The sequence below is a fragment of the Lycorma delicatula genome, chromosome 10 (genome assembly GCF_047948215.1).
Source record: "Lycorma delicatula isolate Av1 chromosome 10, ASM4794821v1, whole genome shotgun sequence".
Taxonomy (NCBI): Eukaryota; Metazoa; Arthropoda; class Insecta; order Hemiptera; family Fulgoridae; genus Lycorma; species Lycorma delicatula.
Window position 1 is genome coordinate 119,196,106 of NC_134464.1, and position 22,459 is coordinate 119,218,564.

At 26.8% G+C, this 22,459-nt stretch overlaps 1 protein-coding gene across 3 annotated transcripts in view; it reads right to left on the bottom strand.

Moving 5' to 3' along the window:
- Positions 1-277: 277 nt before the first annotated feature.
- Actn (alpha actinin) overlaps positions 278-22,459 on the bottom strand; it is a 351,300-nt gene continuing 329,118 nt past the window's right edge. For all 3 annotated transcript variants that reach the window (XM_075376250.1, XM_075376249.1, XM_075376251.1), the window contains 10 exons: positions 21,889-21,965; positions 19,768-19,989; positions 19,253-19,424; positions 17,197-17,433; positions 15,853-15,937; positions 13,905-14,008; positions 11,315-11,442; positions 9,030-9,279; positions 4,920-5,078; positions 278-2,908 (listed from right to left, as the gene is read on the bottom strand). In XM_075376250.1, coding sequence (XP_075232365.1) covers positions 2,750-2,908; positions 4,920-5,078; positions 9,030-9,279; positions 11,315-11,442; positions 13,905-14,008; positions 15,853-15,937; positions 17,197-17,433; positions 19,253-19,424; positions 19,768-19,989; positions 21,889-21,965 — 1,593 coding nt within the window. In that variant the 3' untranslated portion in view covers positions 278-2,749. The remainder of the gene's footprint in view (positions 2,909-4,919; positions 5,079-9,029; positions 9,280-11,314; positions 11,443-13,904; positions 14,009-15,852; positions 15,938-17,196; positions 17,434-19,252; positions 19,425-19,767; positions 19,990-21,888; positions 21,966-22,459) is intronic.

Consider the following 22,459-nt stretch of genomic DNA (forward strand, 5'->3'; position numbering starts at 1 on the left):
ACAGCTGATGAATCATGCAGGACCATTCTGAAGTCCATGAGAATACAGCATGCCCCAAGTAATGCCAGTAAGGCATTACTGGCATTACTTATATAAAAGCATCAAGGCATGCTTTTATATGGGGGAGCTATTTTTAATTGGTCCCCGCACTAGGCAGGAAACCCCACACACCCAGTAGTGCAGGCTACTGGGCATCTGGTTGCAGATTTTTCCTTCTCCTACTAAGAAAAAAATCAATAGGTTAACCGAAGGGTAAATATATTAAATACACAATAGGTACTGTACCAAGTTCCATTTAATTTTTATTTATTGTTTCTTCTATACAGAACCAAAACTGTAATGACTAGATACCAGAAATTGACAGTAAGTATTATAGAATTAGAAAAATAACAATTTCATTTAATTAGAAAATATGATTTTTTTTTTTTTAATTTATATATCAGTATGTATACACTCACATTCTATAAAATCATTAGTGTTATTTTAAGACTGTACAAATATTTAATCTTATATTTCTACTAGCAAATCCTGTTTCATTAATAATAAAAAAAAGAATATCCGTATAATTCACAGGTAACTATTCACTTTTTTCTTTTTAATACCATATAAAATTAAATACACAAAAATTTAATTTGTAAAATGTGCAAACATTTCACATTATTAAAAAATTGTACTCACAACACCATTAATTAGTTAATTAAATATTTTTAAATTTAACAGATTTATTTTATTAAAACTCTTCAAATTATATTCTTCGTCTTTTCAACTTTTTTTCTTTTTTTTACCTGGCAGTGACCAATGGAAAATTTCATTCAAAAATAAATGACACATAAGTATATAAACATTTAAATACATCGATAATAATCAAAGTAACTATAATTAAAAAAATATATTTCAAAAATATCTTTAAAAACCATTTGGTATTGCATGCAATTATAATAAAATAAGTATTTTTTTAAGAGTATAAAAATTAGGCCTAATAACCGTTTATTCTATCGGTTTCATAGATATTTGTTCTGTTTATTATAAAATAGCACTATATATAACAATGAATTACATATTAAAAAAATAATAATAATAAATAAAAAGGAACTTGTTTACAATAAAAACATATTGTTTCGTTCAAATTTTTTTTTAACTCGGGTGGGATTTTTCAATCATTTCGGCAGACGTTTTATTTATCATGACAGTACACTTAATTAAAAAAAAAAAAAAAATCTGAAAAAATTTATAATACTTTAAAGATAAAATAATTAAACACACAATATTTGTAAAATTAGAATAATGCACAACTGCCGATCGAGATGTTAAACACTATATTTTGCCATCGGCTTTCTGCCTAGTTAAGGTCTTTCGTTATTTAAATATATTTTATAGATAATCATAATTTTACTAATTAATTACTTAAATATCTGTTTGACTGGCTGTTTTTTTATATAATCATAATATAAATGATAATTATAATAGACAAAATTAAATAAATTTAAAAAAAAAGAAAAACAAGATAAATGTAAAATAATATTATTTAATATAAGAGCAACAAAAAAGAAAAACCTAATAATTAATTAGAATATTTTCTAAATGTAATATCTATCGTAAAGATAGTTCATAACATTAATAACTATAATATGCAATAATTAAGATATTTTGATGAAAACTGCATTAGTTCTGGACCAATTATAATGATAAAATATTAACACTTGATAAAAGAGAAAATTAAAGTGTTAAAAACTTTGTAAAACTGATAAATATATGAATATTATATTATTAAATAGCATTATCAACAACAGAAATCTCAAATTAATTATCATATTATTTATTTATTACTTTTTAAAATTATTTTAAAATAAAAATCTATAATAATTACTTAAATTAAGCTTAAATAATAATTATAATACGTATAAATATTTCTTTTAATATAATAATTTTTTTATTATTTAAAAAGACTATATTTTATAAATGAAATAATAAACTTGTTTGGATTTATTATAGTAGTTTTTATTATTATTACGATAATTAATAAAACATATAAATACATTATAATTAATAAATAATAATAATAAAATATTTAAATTAATAAATAGATATATAAATAATATCAGAATGGGATGGTAAGAAAAGGGTATATAAAGATGTAAAAAGTACATAGAATTAAACCTTCAATTGTAATCTGTGAATATATATTTATTTTTAAATTAAAAAGGAAATCAACTCGAATAATCTGAAGGCAAAAGACTAAATTATTACCAAAAATATAACTGTACTTGAGAGTAATTCCTCTTTCAATACTGATGTTAAAATTTTATACGTAGTTTGTAAAACTGTATCTTAACTTCTAAAAGCACTTCCCTTGATGAACATCAATTTATTTTTAAAACACCATCCCAAACTGGTGTATATAATATTTTTAAATAACTATAAACCCGTTTAATAATCAAAAAACGTTTTTTGATAAAGAATTTTTGGTTCAAAAAATACTGTCAAAAAAGTAATAAATAGAATAGAAAGAATACAACTCTTTATAATGCAATATCAAACAGATTTTAATAAATTACAAAGATAATGGCATAAAAAAAGGTCATTATCCATAAATTAGATGTAATTATTACGACTTAAAACTGATATCATCAAACTTAACTGTTTAACGATTATAAAACGGGTTTTAAAAATATGTTGTATACAACAATAATAATAAAGTTTACTTTTTTCAAATCTTTTATTTTTTTTTGAAATTTTATTATAATTATGTTTACAAATCAGATTCCCCATAAAGCGCAGTTGAAAATGACATATAATCAAGAGCACCAGGGATAGCGTTAGGACCTTTGTACGGTGGCATTCGCTGGATACAGTATTCAGCTTGGTCTGGCGGAAGCTCTCTTCGCAATTCATCAGGTAAGATGTATGGCTGAAATAAAATTATTAATATTATTAAATACAAATATATTAATTACTAATTTAAATCAGTAGTAAAAACAGTTAAGTTTGTTTAGTCCTGGGACATTAAGTTTTGTTTTGTGAAAAAATTCTGTGCACAATTTGTTAAATTTTTGTTTTAAATATCATATAATAAATTGTCCAGTATCTGTGTAACTTTACACCTAGACTCTCCAGGTAAAAATGTGATAGCTTTTAGTAACGAGTAGGTTATAGAAAAAAAACGATGTCAAATTAATTAACCATAATAAATGGTTTTGTTTTCTGAGGACTGTTGAAAGTTTGAAGTCTGACTGCAATATTTAAAACTTAATTCATTATCAGTTCTCCAACAGCTACCTGTCCATGAATTTTAATTAAAAACTTACCATACCATAATTCTCTATTTAGAAATCAACCTTATAATGAATAAAATGGGTATTTTCTACAGACACTAGTATATTAAATATACCTGTATTCTATTTAGGATTATTCTTCTACCTTAATCCGCTGAATTATAATCAACGATACCGTTAGTAACAATTGGAACAATAATTGTAATAATAACTTATTGAAAAACCTGTTAACCTAGGCTGTAATAATGCTTGTTGGTAGCTACTGAGGGGTGTAGAGGATACACTTATCTACAAGTTTCAATTAAATTCCTAGAAAAAATAATTACACACTGATCACAATATATTTGTCTAACAAACAATACTCCTACAGTAAATAAAACCACATAAAGTTCTAAGTGAGAAAAGTAGGAAAGAACGTCAAAAAAGAAACACAATAAATGCATGAATGCACTCCACATTAATACATTCTGTATTTATCAATCGGATCATATCAATAGAGATCACAAACACAAACATCAATAATAAACTTGATCAGTGGCTCACAAAGTTTTTCAATTCTCAGTGTACTTTATGAATCAAAATTTTCCCCAAGGCACCCGATGAAAAATTCTATCAAGTACACTTTGCGAAATAACCAATCATTTGTAAAGGATTGATAAAAATAAATAAAACACATTTTAGATCATAAAAAAAAATGTAATTGAATAAATTCTATGACAATGAATTGAAAATGGAAATAAAATTATGAAAATTATGTAATATTTTTATATTACTCTCTCAACTCCCCTATTAGGACTGCAGCTCCCCAAGACACCAAGGAATTTTCCAAGCACACATTGGGAATTACTAATCTAGATATCTATAGGATACAAATATAATAAAAATATCTTAAAATGTTTATACACCACATAAAATACACAAAAAATATAATTTAGAATGAAACTTCTCTTCTTAAACATGTCCTTTTTTAAATTACTGCCAGATGTTGAAGTTAGAATGAACTAATGTCCTAAATTAACATGGTATAAATCAAATATACTTTTCACATGCTTCAACTGAATATGAAAAATGCATCAGCCTACCCTTCTCTCTTTTTTTTTAATGATGCTGACAAACCTGTTGACGTTTGTAAAACAAATCAACAGTTACCAATGACATAAATAATCAGGTGGAAATTCAACTTTATAACTTTATATAAGGAAGAAAAAAGGATAAACAATATGGGATTAAAGAATGACTAATATTAATTTTTACAACTATTAACTATTTCCTGATAATTTTTTACTTACAAACATATTACAACAATTACTTATTTTCCTCAAAAATCTCTAAAAAATTGTAAATCCTTTTCTTAAATAAGTTATTCTTCACACAAAATCCAAAAAGCAAATTCTTCTTTCTTCTTTACATCGCAGGTAAAAAAAATTACACTAATAAAAAAATTAATATGTATTAAATTATCAATTATATAGACACAAGAGCTGTATGAAAGCATTATGTCATGAAATTAAATTTTTTTAAATGTTGAAGAGATTGGTTTATTTAACATTACCAAAAGTACTTTACAAATCTTAAAACCATTCCAAAACACTAAATGAACTAAAGTTGTAATTTCAGAAAGAAATATAAATAAATAAAGTTAGTTACCTTATCTCCAGCAAGGATGCGGAAGGAATCAATAACCTGTTCAGCAGTATCAGTATCAGTTGATTCACGTGTCATGAAATCTAAGAAAGCATCAAAATGTACATAACCAGTATTGTTTGGATCAACCACAGCTAAGATACGTTGGAAATCAATCTCACCCTAAAGGAAAAAGGAATGATAAATAAATAAAAATTAATAAATCAATAAGTGATGAATTAACATGCGTAAATTAATCTCATTCTTAATTCTAAAAGAAAAATATCATTAATAAAATAATTTGTACACAATATTGACAAATTTCGCTTTAGGTAAAGTGTAGTTCAATTGAAATTAATTACAAATAAAGGAGAATTACTCTCATTGGCAGTTATATAATAAAATGGGTTTCTGATACTTCAGGATAAATGAATAAAATAAATAATTTGGTTCTGAATTCAAGATCACTTTTTTATTATCAATAACTTTAATATATTTAAATGAAGTATTTAATAAGTGAAAACTGAAACATAAAACATGGAATGGAAACAGTCAATTTACAGTCACTCAGTAATACCGTATTATATTAATTGTATCTATTTACATTAATTGCTATATAACTGGGCTTTACAATATTTATCAATAACAACTACATTAAATTGAAATACATAAAAAAAAATTAAGAATGAAACTTCTCTTCTTCTGCCAAATGTGTAAGTTAGAATGAAAATAATGTCCTAAATTAATATGGTACAATTCAAATATATATACTTTTCACATGCTTTATCTGAATATGAAAAATGCACCAGCTCCTCTTTTTTATTTAATATTTCAGTTTTTATTTTCATCAGCTTCCCCCCCCCTTTTTAATCAAGTTGAAAAAACTTGAATATTATTGTAGTTTTTAAGATGAAACATCACGGCCACCCATGTCAAAGCCTATGATTGTCATACGATCCTAGAAAAGCTGATTATACATCTAAACTGGTTATACATTTTTGTGATAATGCAAATATACTTAAACAAATAATAACTTTGAACTCTTTTTTATAGTAACACTTTTTCTTTCTGCATTAGTGTACTGAATAGATTGGATGTTACAAATAGTTCTCTAGCCAGCACAAAGACTGTGGACAACACTTTGCATTATTTTTTATCTACCCAGAAATAACATTTGTAATATTTGTAATTTTAAATATTACAAACATATAACTTAATTTAAATCTAAGTTTAGTGCACTGAGTTTTAAACTGTAATTTAACTTACGTTTTGCCAAATTATAACAGAACTACTTTTTATATATTCATCATAATACTAGTTCTGCTTATATAAATCTGTTATAATAAAAAGCTTATTTTTTACATAATCTTTATGTAACTTGCTGTGTTCATTTGAAGTTACTTTTTATTTTACAAAATTTTACTGTAGCGATTGAAAAAAATTTAATCAATTAAATAATGTGATTAAATTGTGTTCAGGTTTTTTTTAACAGAATCATCAAATGCATCTGCACATCATAATTCGGTGTCAGATGTAAACTGTGAAGATAGGAATACTTACATTTTAATATAACACGACAGGTCATTACTTATAACTTAATGCTCTAACATCACTGTTTTTAAAGTATTTTAACAAGCTTCAGTTTACAATTATAAAAACATTAAAAAAAAAAAATATATATATATATATATTACTGGGCAACAATATACATGTATATATTAGTATATAAATGTATATTTATTAGTTTAAAAAAAAAACTAATTTAAATTTGTTTTCTTTTCCTTACAGATGGCAACGTATGAAAATAAAATGGTTCAAACAACATGTAAATGAACTATATAATTTTCACAACTATGTGAATTCTGTTACTCAGTGTGCAAACAATAACAATTTAATTGCTACATAAAAATTTGTATTAATTTTATATCAAAATAGCATCCTCTTTCATGGCAGAATTTCAAAAATTGGAAGCAATGTGTTTTTTGTTAATTATATGTATACCGTGTTCTCAGAGTTAATGCTATTCACAACTTTCCAAACAAAATAAATTAATTTGGATGAACAAAAATTTTTCAGTAAAATAAAACTTCATATAACATGGCAAAATAAGAGAACTTTGAAATTTCTGGGTTATATTGTATTTCTTCTTTTGTCATCTGTTAGTATCAAGATAACTTGGTCGTTAGGATTTCCAGTTATGAAAAATCCTACATATAGTGGCTTTGGAAAAAACATTAAACAGAAATCCACTCCAATATGATTGAAAGTTTGGCTTTGCAACTTGTTAACATTATAGTAAAAGAAACTGACAGGGAATTGTAGATGTTTATATTGAAATGGTAGATCTCAGGAATCATAGAGATTTAGAGATCTCTACATTTAGGGATCTAGAGATCTCTAAGAATCACAGGGAATAAATACAATCTCTCCTGTCGCTGGACCACTACGAATTATACCTTCAATGATAATGGTATGCATAGTTCTGATTTGACCCCAAACTGGAAGGTTGAAGGTTATATAATAACATAACTGGAGAACCAATTTTTAATTTTGGTGCATCAGGTGAAAATCATCCTTAAACTTAGTAAAACACATAATATTTTTGAAGAAATCTCTACAGATATCAAAATTCAATATTCCTCAAGTCATCAAAACTTTGTTAAATATGTAAATAGTCATTTCCTCTAATTTTATTATCGAATTAATTTGTTTTTAAATGTATTATGATAATAGAAAGTGATCTTTTATAGACAATGAAATTAAATTTCGTGTATCATATAAAAAGAGGCCAATATGACATAGACAATAATCTACATAGGTAATGATATTAAATTTAGTAAAAGAAGTTCTTTATTTATTTATGTGTGTTTTTTTTTAAATTTATGATTTATACAGTAGTGATACTGGTGAGGTTTGAACTGTAGTAAACACTCTGAGGGAGGGGGGGTCATAAGAAAACTACAGTTAACATTTTGTTAATGATCGGTTCAGTAGTTTTCAAGATTATTGGAAGAAAACAAAAAAGACATCTCTTTATATAGTAGTAAAATTATTTTTCTTCTAGAATGTAATTAAGTTATTGAATTCACTATTATATTAGAGTAAGGATGGTTAGATATATCTAATTAGATTTATCCTGCCATTTAAACATCTCTTGTATTGCTCTCACTAGAACACATAAACCGTACAAGTTAAGATTAATGAATTAATTTCAGAAGTCAAACTGAACAACCAACAGTTCTAAACTCAGAAATGTTCATTTGCTTGAAAATATGCCTACAAGAGATTAACCACTCTAGAACAATCGGACAAAAATATTTCATGATATCCTAATAGTTCAAATTTAAAATGATTAATACATAAAACAATCCACCTTAGCAATGAAACTATAATGTATAAATATTAATATGCCAAAAATGTTAAAGATATTAAAAATTTGCACTCATAATGAATTTATAAAAATGATTTAATTTTATGATTAGCAAATAAATTACTATTTTACATTTAAGTTAGATATTTGGCATTTAAAAATGTTCCACAAATTACTTTAAGAATCACTGTTCATTATCATAATCACAGGTTAGGTTTACTAGTTTGGGAACAAAAGCTTCCCTGCTGATGATTACTGACATTCTTTTGATTAAAAGAGTAAACACAGAATATAAAATAAAAGATAACTAACATAAATAAAAGTATTGAAACATAAAATAACACTGAATATGAAACTCAAAGAACAGAAATATTATGATTACCCACACACAGCGAATACCTTCACTGCAGTATATGTTACATGCCATGCATTAATATGCTGCTGCTGTCACTTGCTGAACATAACCATGCAAAAGTGTAAATTATTACTTGACCCTTTTGGATCCACTTTTCTTTGACGGAAACATAAAATTGAACATGATTATTCAAAAATATCAAAAAGTAGCTGCTATAACATTTCACAATCAAATTACGAATTACATTATATCTGAAAAAACAATATTCAAATTTTAACATTGTTCTTATAGGCTTTTGGCAAAAACTATTGTTATAAATGGACGACTCTTAAAACTGATAATGTTAAAACAAGTTTTACTGTAATTTGTAAAGAATAAAAACAACTATTGCTCATATATTTATACTTACTTGTCTATCCTTTCCAATACTGTAACCAAGTGACACAAGGCAAGATTTAAATTCGTCAGGAGCAAGACGTCCAGTACGATTCTTATCAAAGTGATTAAATGAGGCACGGAATTCATTCAATTGATCTTGCGTTATTCCTTTAGAGTCTCTAGTAAGGATTTGGTTTTCAACTTCATTGATGTTACGATTGATTGAAGTAAGAAGTTGTTCCCATCCTACCCTAAGTGTCTCCATCGTATACTGTGTGTATCTGAGCAATGATATAATTTACTATTACAATTTTTATTACATAATAACCTAAAAAGAAATGCTAAAGAAAATGCAATGCTTAAAAATTAAAAAAGAAAAGGTAGTGCCTTTACACTGATTCAATCAGTCATGTTTTTTTTTTGTAATATAATAAAAATGAAACTTACCAAGAATAACTTTAATTTAAGATTCTAAAGTAAATTTTATTGCTGTTCTTGGGCAAAATGATAAACTATCCCAATTAATCCTGATCAGAGGCAATGCCTGTGTGGGTACATTTTCCTCTTAAGTCCTTTCTTTATTCTTTATTCCTTCTTTTTTTGAGTAAGTATCATGGATCACTTACCCTGGTTTTATATGTGGTACCATGCTGGTACCTTTTTAGTTGGCAGGACTGTCTTTTTTCTTTATTGCCACTTAGTTGAGTTGGATAACAACTCTGAATACTGGTGACACTAACCAACAGAATTACAAAATCCAACTAGTGGCCGAAGTGCCTACAGGGTAATATCACAATATGACTCCATCTATTTTTATTATGAATTAATCAATAAAAAATTTTATTGCTATGAGAAGAAATAATTCATTTGGTTATCAAGACATGCAATGGTCCCTTAAAATATTATGTTAAGAAATAAATATACGTTAAATAAAGTTTTGATATCAGAGAGGTTTTTTCTTAATTAAAATACTATTGCATCTCTTTTCTTTTCTTTTTACTTTTTTATAACATATCACAACAGACTGTATAGTACGTGTTGTCCAACAATTAGGTTGATCATTACTAACATACTGTTATTAAATTGAGTCCCAACTAAAAAGTAACACTCACATGGATATAAATTCAACATAAAGTATACCTTTAACTGCATCTGAACCGTAGACCTGCAGCATCAAAAAACAATTGTTGTAACAGATAAAAAATGCAGTAAGTTCATTTATTTCCATTCAATGATTATGTTTAGAATACTTTCTAATAGTCGTTGGTATACTGGATCTTTTTTCCAAGAAATGAAACTCTTGGAACTGGAAAATTCTAAAGATGATGCTATGTACATCATACATAGCATCAGCTATTGCTGATAAATATGCTAAAATTTATAAACAGAGTTCTACTTATCATATATATAAGAAAGATAAAATATTGTGCTAATCACATAAGATACTTTTTTTTTTTAAAGAAAACCTTGCTCATATTAAATATTAAGGCTAGTTAGCATTTAACATCAATATTATTTTTGTTCCAAATTAATTAATTAAATTTCAAATTAATGAACCAATGGTGATATTTTGATAAGTTTAGATACTTTATTAAATTTCTTTTGCAACATTATTTAAAGTAACCTACAGGAAAACAGTTGAATAAAGGACATATTTTTACAGAAGTAATCAAAAGTTTCTTGGAGTGGAAAAGGAAAAGAAGAGTAAAAATTCACCAAAAGCTTTCAATATTATGTATCGTAAAACCATTTTCACTCATAACATTAAAAATAAAAGCAAAAAAATAACATTATAAATTAAAGCAAATCACATGGCATCTCAAGTGTAAGCAAAGGATATGATAGGACTGGACTGGAACATTAAAAAAAATGATAATAAAAAAAATTAATTTAACCCTGGAATAAACAAGAATTTATCTCAGGAAGTAAGCTATAATAAAATATTTACGAGGTATTCTCCAAATTTTGCTTTTTACTTAACTTTATAAACTTGTCACTTTGTCTTTTCCAATATTTTCAAAAATTACCTGCCTAAGCTCCCGTCAATAATTATATCATATTACTACAGATTTTTTTTTGGATTTACCTGATGTAGGCTTATATTCAAAATATTATTGTTAATGATTTTTTAGTTCTATTTATGAAATTTCCATTAATATTATAAACTACATCATCTTGTTTATACACTGAATGGGATATTACACACCAAAGGAAGGCTGTAAATTAAAACTTCTAGGTGAACGTACTGATCTTGTATTGTTTATAAAATTTCTCGTGAAGTGATAGAACCAAATTATTATAAAGCAATATGTTTACCTGTTTTCAAATATCATGCCTTCTTGTACAGCTTGATGTATCTTCTCCAATTCTTCAATATGAGGTTTGTAAGCATAAACACCTTGCTCATATTCACGCAGTCTATGCAGCTGATCTTCCAGTGATCCCTAACAGAGAACAAAAGCTTCATGTAAATTTTTTATTTACTATATTACTAAATTTTAATTATTATATCATAAAAAAATTTTACCAATCATTTATTGTACTGATTTTATAAATTTTCAACAAACAATTTAAATTTTATAGCCCACAGTAATAATATTAATAGCAGTATCATTAAACCATAAGATGAATATTCCATAAATATAAAAATCTAAGTAAAGCACCTATTTTACTTAATTTTTTTTTTAAAGTAAAACAAACATAATATAGTAGAACTCCCCATGCAACCCTATTCAAAACAAAATCCTCTTTTTCAGTTATCTGCAAATACTTCTCATCAATTTAACCTAATACCCCCTCAGTTGGACAACATTCATATATGTATCCTACTGTTGCTGATGAGTTTGAAAATTAACAACTTGCTTCATAATAATTTTACAAATTCCAGGTGAATTTTTTTTCCTCAATTAATTTTATGGTATTTCTGAATTTCATTTTGTTACTGAATTTTTTCATTAGAAAACTAAATTACCCTTTTTTGTCTAACCTAACTTGATGTTGCCTTGTTAAAGGCATAAAAAAAATTCTGGAGGAATTTTTCATTAACTTTTTATTTTTAACAACTTACTTTTTCCTTGATTTCTCACCAAATTTTTAAATTATCTATGGTTTCACAGTTATTCATCTTTTTACATGTAACAGTGGTTTCATGTCATGAATAACTATTTTTTTTAATTAAAAATCTTAACAAGATAATATTAACAAGAAAATGAACATATAATGAAAAACAATCAATATTAAGTCAAGGATAAGTAAATTTTATATATAAAAATGTGATTATATTTCATCTCAGGTGAACAATGTGCTATTTTTTAGAGCTTTCGAATTGTTGAGACAAGAATAACAATGCACTAATTGTTATTTAATTATAAACTGTTATGTTACATAGGTATAATTTTTAAATTAAATGCTTTTTATTTCCCTTTACAAGCCCACTGAGAATGGAGGAGCCAAAATCACATGATTTATTTTAAATAGAATCCTACCTCATTAAAACATTAAACCCATTTTTTCCTGTCCCATAGAATATCATTATAGAGAATTCTTACTTCATAATTCACAAAGATTATGCAAAAACTGTTTATAAATATTATAATTATAACTAAAGACATGAGTATAATTAATTATATCAGATACATGTGACTAAAGCAAAAGACAAATTCCAGAGCAGAAATCAGTTAGACCAGAATGCAACCAATTTTTAAACTGCACTAAGAATAAGAGACACAAAGAACAGTTTCAAAGCACAATAACACCAAAAAGTAACAATTTTAAAACTTCTAATGATACTGGTTTTATAAGGTGAAACTAAAAATTAGTTATAAAACACTGCATGTTATTAGCCAATGATTAGAGAAATATTGACTTCTAAGGACAAAAAGTAAAGACTTTGGTGGAGATAAATTTTAGAATACAAAAGTAAAGCAAGATCTAGAAATAACAAACGCATTGTAATAAAAATATTTAATCAAAGATCACTTGTTCATCAAACCAATCAGTGATTGACAAAGATGAAAAAATTCACTTATGTTATCAAATAAAGCTATAAATAATAAATTTAAATATAAATTAAAATAACTATAAATTAAGAGATTTTTAATAAAATTTAATTGGTTAAAAAATATTTTTAACATAAAATTATAAGTGATTAAATGGTATGTTATCATGGTTTGCAAGTTTATGATGTTTTTTATCATATACATATATATATATATATGATAAATATGATCCAGCTGATGATGCAAATCAAGTTTGCGAAAGTGTTTCTGTTTGTGTAATGAAATAAGGTCATCCTATTTCAATTATTCTGTACAGAGGGTTGATCTATTAAATATAAATTAAATAATAAATGTGTTAATAAACCATTTTAAGGTTCACACAGTTAAATTTTACACTACAATGCACATTTCAGACAGAACCTAACAATTAAACAATAAGATTTACTATAGCAGAAATAATTTTAGCTATTCGTCGAAGTTTTGCTTCTAAATTAACCATTTTATGATAAAAGTTTTTCAGATTGTTTAAATACATAATTCAATTACCTTTTTAAATTTCATTTGCACTATTTTTACTTTGAAATGAACAGAAAAAAGTGGCTAAAAATTGCAATAAGAAAACTACTGGGCATCCAACTCTTGCGCCTTAGTATGGATGATACTGTAGATAGTTCGTTACAGCTAGTTTAAAATCAACCTAATCTAAAAAATCTAGAATTAGAAACCCAGTGCTCTACCATTACACTATTCTGACTCTTTAATCACGGCTTAAATTGTCAAATAAACTTTTCATTTCTTAATTAGCCATTACTATTTGCCATTACTTCAGAACATAAATTGAAATTTTTTACTTAATAGTTTAATAGATTAAACATAAAAATAGATATCATATTTATTTATTTAAATACCTGCAAACCCATTCCAATAGCAGTAACAGCATCCATCTGCCGTTCGATCCATGGTCCCACCTGGTTTGCTTTCTCAGCAAACTGTCGGCGAAGCATTTCATTGTCTGATTAAATTTTGTTTAAGGAAAAAACATATGCTATAAATAATATAAAAAAGAAAAAGCTAAGAAAGCATGGAAGTATAGGTGGATGCACAAAGTGCACCTTCAAACATACAAACTCACTTTCTGAAAACAATAATCACATATAAGTACTGGAATTAATTAATGAAATTTCATTCAAAAATAACTGATAAACCATCACACCAACAAAACTCCAGCCCACAAATGGAATAAAAAATATTTTAGTAACAGACAAGAACCATCTATTACGATGGATATGTAATGCCTTTAAAATATACACGATTGAAATTTAAAATATGTAATGGCTTTGTTTTTTGCAGAGATTATTTTTCATTACTATGAAATAAGTGGATCTGAAAAACAATATATCACAATTAATTTTTTTTTATTTTTAAAAAGAAAAAATTCCAAAAGCACTTTCCATGGACTATGTAGTATGTAGATTAATTGAAATAATAATTAAAATATCCAACAATTCAATGGATGACAGATTTTAATTCCAAGGTAAGCAATGATCCCAGTAGTAGCTGGTAAGTTTTTTAGAGGAGGAATTCCAGATTCTACATTTAAAAAAAAAAATAGAAATAATAAAACAAAACAAATACTATATAGTAGATTTATGGTTTTTTTTCTCTCTACGAATTTATTTTCACTACTGCAAAGATAAAGAAGTACAAGGGGTTGACCATTCATAAAGTTACGCATCAATTTTTCTCCAAGTACAAGCTAAATTTTGGGAATTTTCATTTTACTCTTACTTCTCATTCATTTTTTAACAAATAAAAATCTTTACGAAATTAAAAATGAATGTAAAGAAATTGAAATACACCAAAATATATTATAATTCCTGGTATAATATTGAAAGAATAAAAAAAAAAAAAAACACGAATGTAAGTTTGTAGTAGCAATATTGTAGACAAAGTAAAGTTCACAATAAATGATGAACGTGGAAAACATAGCTGTAGAAAGTGTGAATTTCTGTTCACAAGCACAGAAATTCCCAAGTGTGACTATATGGGACATATATTAAAATTAATTTTTCAATGATTTATGAATTTTATATAGAGTATTGGCAATCAACCTCCTGAATAAGCTATCGCTATTATTTTATCACAGTTAAATTAAATATAAGAAGTCAAATCATACAGCTGTTAGGGTAATATATAACTTATTACTTTTAAGTTAACACATTAACTTAATATATTACATATAACCCTAAAATAATATATTAAACATAAGTTAAATAGTTAATGGCTCTGCATGTGAATATAATTTGATGGTAAGTGCATAACACTCATTCTCAACAAATTCAAGACTTACTTCAAACATAACACTGTATGTAATAATAAAGAAATAATAAGCAAAGAAGAGTTAACAAAATGTTTCTGGAAGGATTCTTTAATCAGATAATATGTAAAATGCTGTAAGAATTAAATATCTTTAAAAAAGTATTTCCAAACTTCATCACCTGAATTATTGCATGCTAACCATAACAGGGAAATAAATAACTTAATATGAATAGAAGCAAATAACTGTCGGTGGAACATAAGCTTATATCATATGAAAGAGAGAGAAAAAAGTTACTTAATTTATTGCAGTAAGAATCAGATGTACCATATGATAACAGCCAAATTGTCAAATGTGTTCAACAGACCTGAAATGAAGTAGGAATGTACAATTAAGATTCAATAAAATTAATAAAAAAAAAAGTGAACAACATAAATCATATAAGTGATCACTGTCAAATATAACATATAAAAAATTACAACCTTATAAAATATCTTTTAGCTTAAAATTAAAAATGATGATTAAACTGCAAAGGATACTCTGCTGTTTTCTTAATTCAGCTTGCAAAGTATTATCACGCTGAGGCACTAATTGTCTGACATCAGACCATTTCTTTGTTAAATCCTGAAACAAAATAATTAAGAAATGTAATAAAAAAGGAAAAACCTCATTTTTTTAAAATTAATAGAACAGATGCTATCAGCTACATTTAAATACGATAGGAGTGCTTGTCTTTCCAAAGGAAAATAAGGGTTCAAGGCCACACTAGACCAATTATACTTTTACACTAACACTGCTGAACATTTTCTCCATTCTGGTAAAATCTAATAAATAATAAATTCTATCTGAAAATCCAGAGCTATAACAAGCTACAAATGGAGAAAAATTCACCTGATATGAACAAGGAATGTTCTACACAGGCCACTACTCAACAAAACTGCACAAGTACCAAGAATTTTCCAGAATTTAAGAAAAAATCTTATTAAATGAAAATAATTTATTTTTTTCCTATAATCAATTATAATTCCTTCTTCTTTAGGAAATATATTTTGAACAAAGAATGTTAACAAAATGTTAAAATGAAATACTAGTATTATAATAATAATAGTAGTAATAACTAAGTATTTTCAAAACTAAAGAGGCTTATAAAGTGTTAACACCTACTTTCACATATTTTACTTTGCATTAACATCTTATACAATTCAATTTTCATTATGAAGGAAGATTTAAAAAAAAAAAAAGATAAAGCATTATGTTCATCGTGTGAACATTACACAGCGTGTAGTTTATAGTTCTGTTCTTTTACAAATTGCACTATATCAAAACCAGAGCAGGTTTAATCTCAATTATGAGTTGGCAGTTAAATCTTATTCAGCCCCACTACTCAAAGAATGGCATTATCCTGGATTATTAAGTATACTTTATACTTAGTTAAAACAAATCAGTAGCATTTTATAAGCCATACCATAAATAAATAATAAGCAATTTTATAAAATAAACATAATATTAACATAACATAATACAAATAATATAAAATAACTAAAAGTTTAAGGTAAATTAATTAGAAAACTTTATCACAAATTTAAGACAGTTTATACTAATTTCACAGGAGGTTTAGTAATGATTTTGATAATAAGAGATATGAACAAGATGCATATAGTAAACAAGAAAATGATAAATGTTTCATTACAGCAATAAATCAAAATCATAGTTTTAGAAATTACAAGGCACTGGATTTAAAATAAGTTTAAGTCAGTTCATCTCATCAAAGAAAGATTCTAATCACGACATCATAGCATAGATAAAAAAAAAATTATTTCATTACATTACCATCTAACAAAGTTTTACCATAATTCAAACAAAACATTTAGTATATATCTTACATGAGCTGTTAAAGTGGTGTATGGATTTGCAAGACCTCCAGGTATTTGGTATTTCTGCACAGTAGATTCTACTTCGCGTACTAGAGATACTATTGAAGTAAACTCCTTATCAGCTTCACCTAATGTTGCCTTGAACTGACTGTGAGCCTCGATTAACCCTTGGATTTCTTCCATTGTATGCACGATAAACATATCAACCAGATCTTCCCTTGTACCATCCAACCAATTGTTAAATGGCTGAAACAAGCAACAAAACAAAAATTAAAATTTTTCTAAGAAAAATTTGGAAAAAAGAATCTATGTATGTAATGTAAAAAGAATGTACAGACATTTCTATAACCTTGAGCAGTCACCTAACAAATCAGAATTAAAAAATACAGGACTCAGAGAGCATGCCTGAAAATTTGTTTTATAAAGAATTTTAATGTAGAAAAACGTTTTCTGTATTTATTTTAAAATAATACATTTTTGGGCAAAATTAGGTACACTATTTGTATCCCAAATAAGATTCAGCTAAACTTGAAAAAGGAGCTCCAGTCATAAATCTTATTACACCCTTATTGGGTACATGTAATCCATAAAAATAGGAAAGTCAGTTTTCTTTTTCTGACTCTACAACAAACCAAAACATAGTAAATTTATTCTATTGTAAAAAAACTAATTTTATTAAAATACACAACACAAAATAAATATTATACTATTACCATTTACACTGGTGGTTTTCCCCCCCACCTGTCAGTGGCATCTTCTCACCCCCACTATGAACCAACTCTCCTACTCTGTGTGACTGTGTACATGTTACCACGAAAACAGTGCCGTGTTTTCGCTCTGCAGTGTACATGTACACTGTGAACAATACAGAAATTACGCAGTGAGCAAAACATTGCTTACTACTTTAAACAGCCTGTGTGTGAAAGAGCATATGATGTGTGTATGAACCGAAATCCTACAGCAAGAGAGTATGCTGCACGTGCAACCCACCAATATTAATGATGAGTAAAGTATTTTTAAATGGAAAAATAAAATAATGGTAATTTAAAATAGTTTACAGTATGAGATTAAAAGACACCAATTAATAATAATAAATATAACCACTCATTAATTGAATTACAATCATTATCTGTAAACTATCAGCGTAGAAAGTGGCCTAGTGATCTGTTACGTTGCCTAATACAATTGACAGAGTCAACTATAAGACATGCAATTACTGATTCAGAAATTAAAGAATTACAGAAATATTACAGTAAAAAGGGAATAAATTTTTCATTCTGAATACAGTTATTATTTGGAAATTATTCTGCCTTACAAGGGATTGAGGTATTGTAATCTATCTTGTCCGGTTACCACCCTCTATAAGCCTCTAATCTACCCATGGGATAGAACTTTTTTTAACCTCCCTTATTTCTGTTATCAGTTCTACAGATGCAGGTCCGACGACCCTACCAGGTTATCCATGCTCAGGACATCAGGATCAATGAAGAACCAATGCTTCCTTCATATCTGATAGGAAGACCTGCCCTGTGGACTGGCTTGGGGATTCTTATTTACCGTCCACTGGCTGCACAGGAAGCCAGTAGACAGGTAATAATACTAATGGACTAATGGACTTAGTGTCTGTTTGGTTAAGTCAACCCTTCTAATCCCCATCCCAATAAAACAGGATACATAACTCATTATAGTTTCAGAACTGATTTTGATCTTAAGCAACTAGTTGCTCAATATCAAAGCCCACAGAGCTAAAATTGAATTCGTATTATATTTTCATAGATAAGAGAGGCATTCAGACTTAATGCCTAAAAAACGCCTGGTTCAAAAAAATGAAAAACATAACAAATTATGGGTGGATCTGTCAAAATTTAATGAACACTAAATAGTCAATTATGAATTCACTTAAAATGGCAATTTTCTACATTTCTGATGATGGTGGGCAAAAACGAAATACCGGCTAAATACTGATCGAGATATCAAGTGAAGAATTTTTTAACAATTAAATATATACAATTATGTTGAACAATTTACAGTATTAAAGTAATAAAATACAGTGAATGATACATACTGCAGCACGTTTAGCAAACTCCAGATGAAGAATGTCAATTTTCTCAAGAATCTTTTCGGCATCATCAAGAGCTTGGCGACGACGCTGAGTTAAGTTACCTAATCGATCCCACTGGTCACAGATGCGTTGACAACGAGTATTTACACTGATACTATCATGATACTCCAGTGTACTATACATAAAAAGAAATAAGCATAAATCAATAAATGTACCAAATCTAAAAGTACAAACTGTATCAAGTGATATTATAAAGAACTCTAAAATTTATTTAATTAAAAGAATTTCAAATAACGTTACATGATAGTGCATTTTCATCAATAATAAATTACAAATACATTGATTTTAGTTTGGAATGGGAATTTTAAAACTGGCAATACCATAACTTAAAAACGAAATGCACTGAATCTCCAGAAAAATAAAAAACATAGAAACTGTCAAGGTACCAAAAGCTAAACCTGAAATACAAGTATAAAAAAAAAACAAAAAAAATTCTAAAGACAATTAAAATTACTTACTTCAATTCTTGAGCAATAGCTGCGATCTGTTCAACACGATCTTGGTGTGCCGCTAAGTCACTTTCAAAGGCCTCATGTTTTTTCTTCAATGCCTTCAATTCATTCAACTTGCACTGACGGAAGTCAGAGCTCTGCAACATTTCTTCTTTACCACGAGTCCAATCTTCATGAATATCAGCCTTGTGCTTGAATTTTTGTGCTAAATGCTCCAGACGCTCTAACCTAAAAACACAAACATTTTATTATGTTAAACAATAAATAGTTAAGAAAAGTAATGTTTTCTGCTAAATCTACCTTACAGTCCAACCCTTGCCTTATCTTTTTACTTGATTACCTCAAGAAGACTTGAAATCAATGAATTTTTTCAGTGCGCAGATGGGAGTTATAATATTTTGTTTAAGTTCCCATGCTCCTAACTTACTATTTCAGATTGTTTTTATATCTACAAATACTTTTCTTGATTGGATTGGGATAATAATAAAATAATTTATGTATATATACATATTTTTTTAATCTTGAAGAATTTTTTTCAAAAGATATTTTATATGAAAAATAGGTAAAATAATATTTAATCTATTTAAATAAGTGAAAATAAAATAAAACTTCATCTAGTTTACTCAGTTTGTTTACTTAATTCCACTGTCATTAAATTTCACAATCAACAAAGAAACAAAACATCAATCCCATATGTATGCATAATGTACAGTAAAAAAAAAACTACAGTAACGAATTTTACGGTTGGAATTCAAAGGCAGCTGAAATTGTGTCCAGGAATATTGAGTCTACCATAAAAAGAATAAAAACATTAAATAATCATTTATTTACCACTTTACTTGCAACTCTCATAATATGTACTTGAGCTTACAACATATGTATTCACATTTTTATTATTATTACATTCATCATAAGAGCCCCTTAAAATGTTTGTCATACTTACTACAACAAAAAATGCAATTACATATTATGTTTTGATCTTTTCTTATACATATTGTTTATCAGTATCAAATGACACATTGTATTGAACATGGTCAATACCACACCATAAGTTTGTTTATAGTAGTACAATGTTTAATTCAACAATATTACACTGAATGCAGTACATCTAAATTGCACATGCTTCACATTATAAAATTATGTTATAGCTATAAAAAGAACACGGACATTTAAATTGGTATTCTTAATTATTTCAAGAGCTAAATACGTTAACTGCAGAAATCTCATACAATAACAATTGACTATTAACAATATATATATTACAGCTGTTTCAAAGTCTCATTATAATGGATTTACAAAACTTGCTGAAAAAAGTGATAACCTTTTCTGATCATTATTATATAGACTAAATGCTTCTGGGCAATTCAAGTCCAGCCTTTTTAAAATGAGCAATATAAATGAAAATTCCAGCCAAATGAAAGATGAGATCTATTAATTATTGAATTTTTTAATATAAAAGATATGTGATTCTTATGAGATTCTTCAAGAGAGAGGAAATTTATGATGATTTATGAGTGAATCAAAAGATGACAGCGATATCAGAAATTAAATGCAAGAAGAATTAATATAAACTATGGTTTAATATACACTATGATGAACAAACTGGATTTCTGGCTTTCAGTGCAGATGATTTGTTATATCACATCATGAATTTATCAAGCAGGATTGGTTTCATACACTTTATTCATCCACAAAAATATTTTAGATCTTTTTCACAGCATAACCCAAGAAATTCTAAATGTTTATCTCAGGTACACAAAAAAAAAAACAGCTCATGAAGTACTTTGCATGTTTCTAAATAAATTAACTACAGATAAATAAGATGATGGTATATAAAAACTTTTTACATATTATGTAGCTAAAAGTTCAACAAGATGCATGAAAAAATGTTCCAAGGAAATATTTAACAACTAAAATAAATAATTAAGAAATTTTTATTGATTACGTTCTTACTGTTAAACAAATACATAGATCCCTAGTAAATAATAATCATAATACATATCCAAACAAATACCAAATTCCTTGAAATACTAAAAAATAATATAATTGTAATGATGGAAAAACTTCTGAGAATCATTACAATTAAATACAGAAATTTAGAATATGTATAATAAATAAAACACCTACCTCATCATTTCAGAGAGAAGCCATTCTTCAAAAGCTTTTTCTGACGTTTCAAGGCCTTTCCACGCATTTGCAATATCCTAAAATAATCAGACAAAAACAAAGTTATTAATTTGATATTAATCTTCTTCTTCATTGCTTTCTAATTCAAGTAAGGTACATAAATTTTCTTTCTATTATTTATTTAAAAAAAAGAAAATAATTTACTTACTTAGTGTTTTTGTATTATTTCTTTATAGCATGTCTTAACGAACTGAACCAGAGATTACATTTTACAGAATTTACAGTATTGTTAAGTGTTTACTTTCTTTATAATAATAATGATGTAATACATCAAAATTACACACACAAATAAACAGAAATGAAATTAATTTAAAAATTTTATTCCACAAATTTCACATATTTTTCAAACTCAGTTAGGCGTTACTATGATTTATGTTAAAAAATATTCACTATTTACGTTGCATCAAAAAGACTGCTTGCTGATCTATACATAAGAATGTTTAAATTTATCAATTTACAGTAAAAAGTTAAGTTTTTATACCATAAGCAGTATCATTTTACTGACATTACA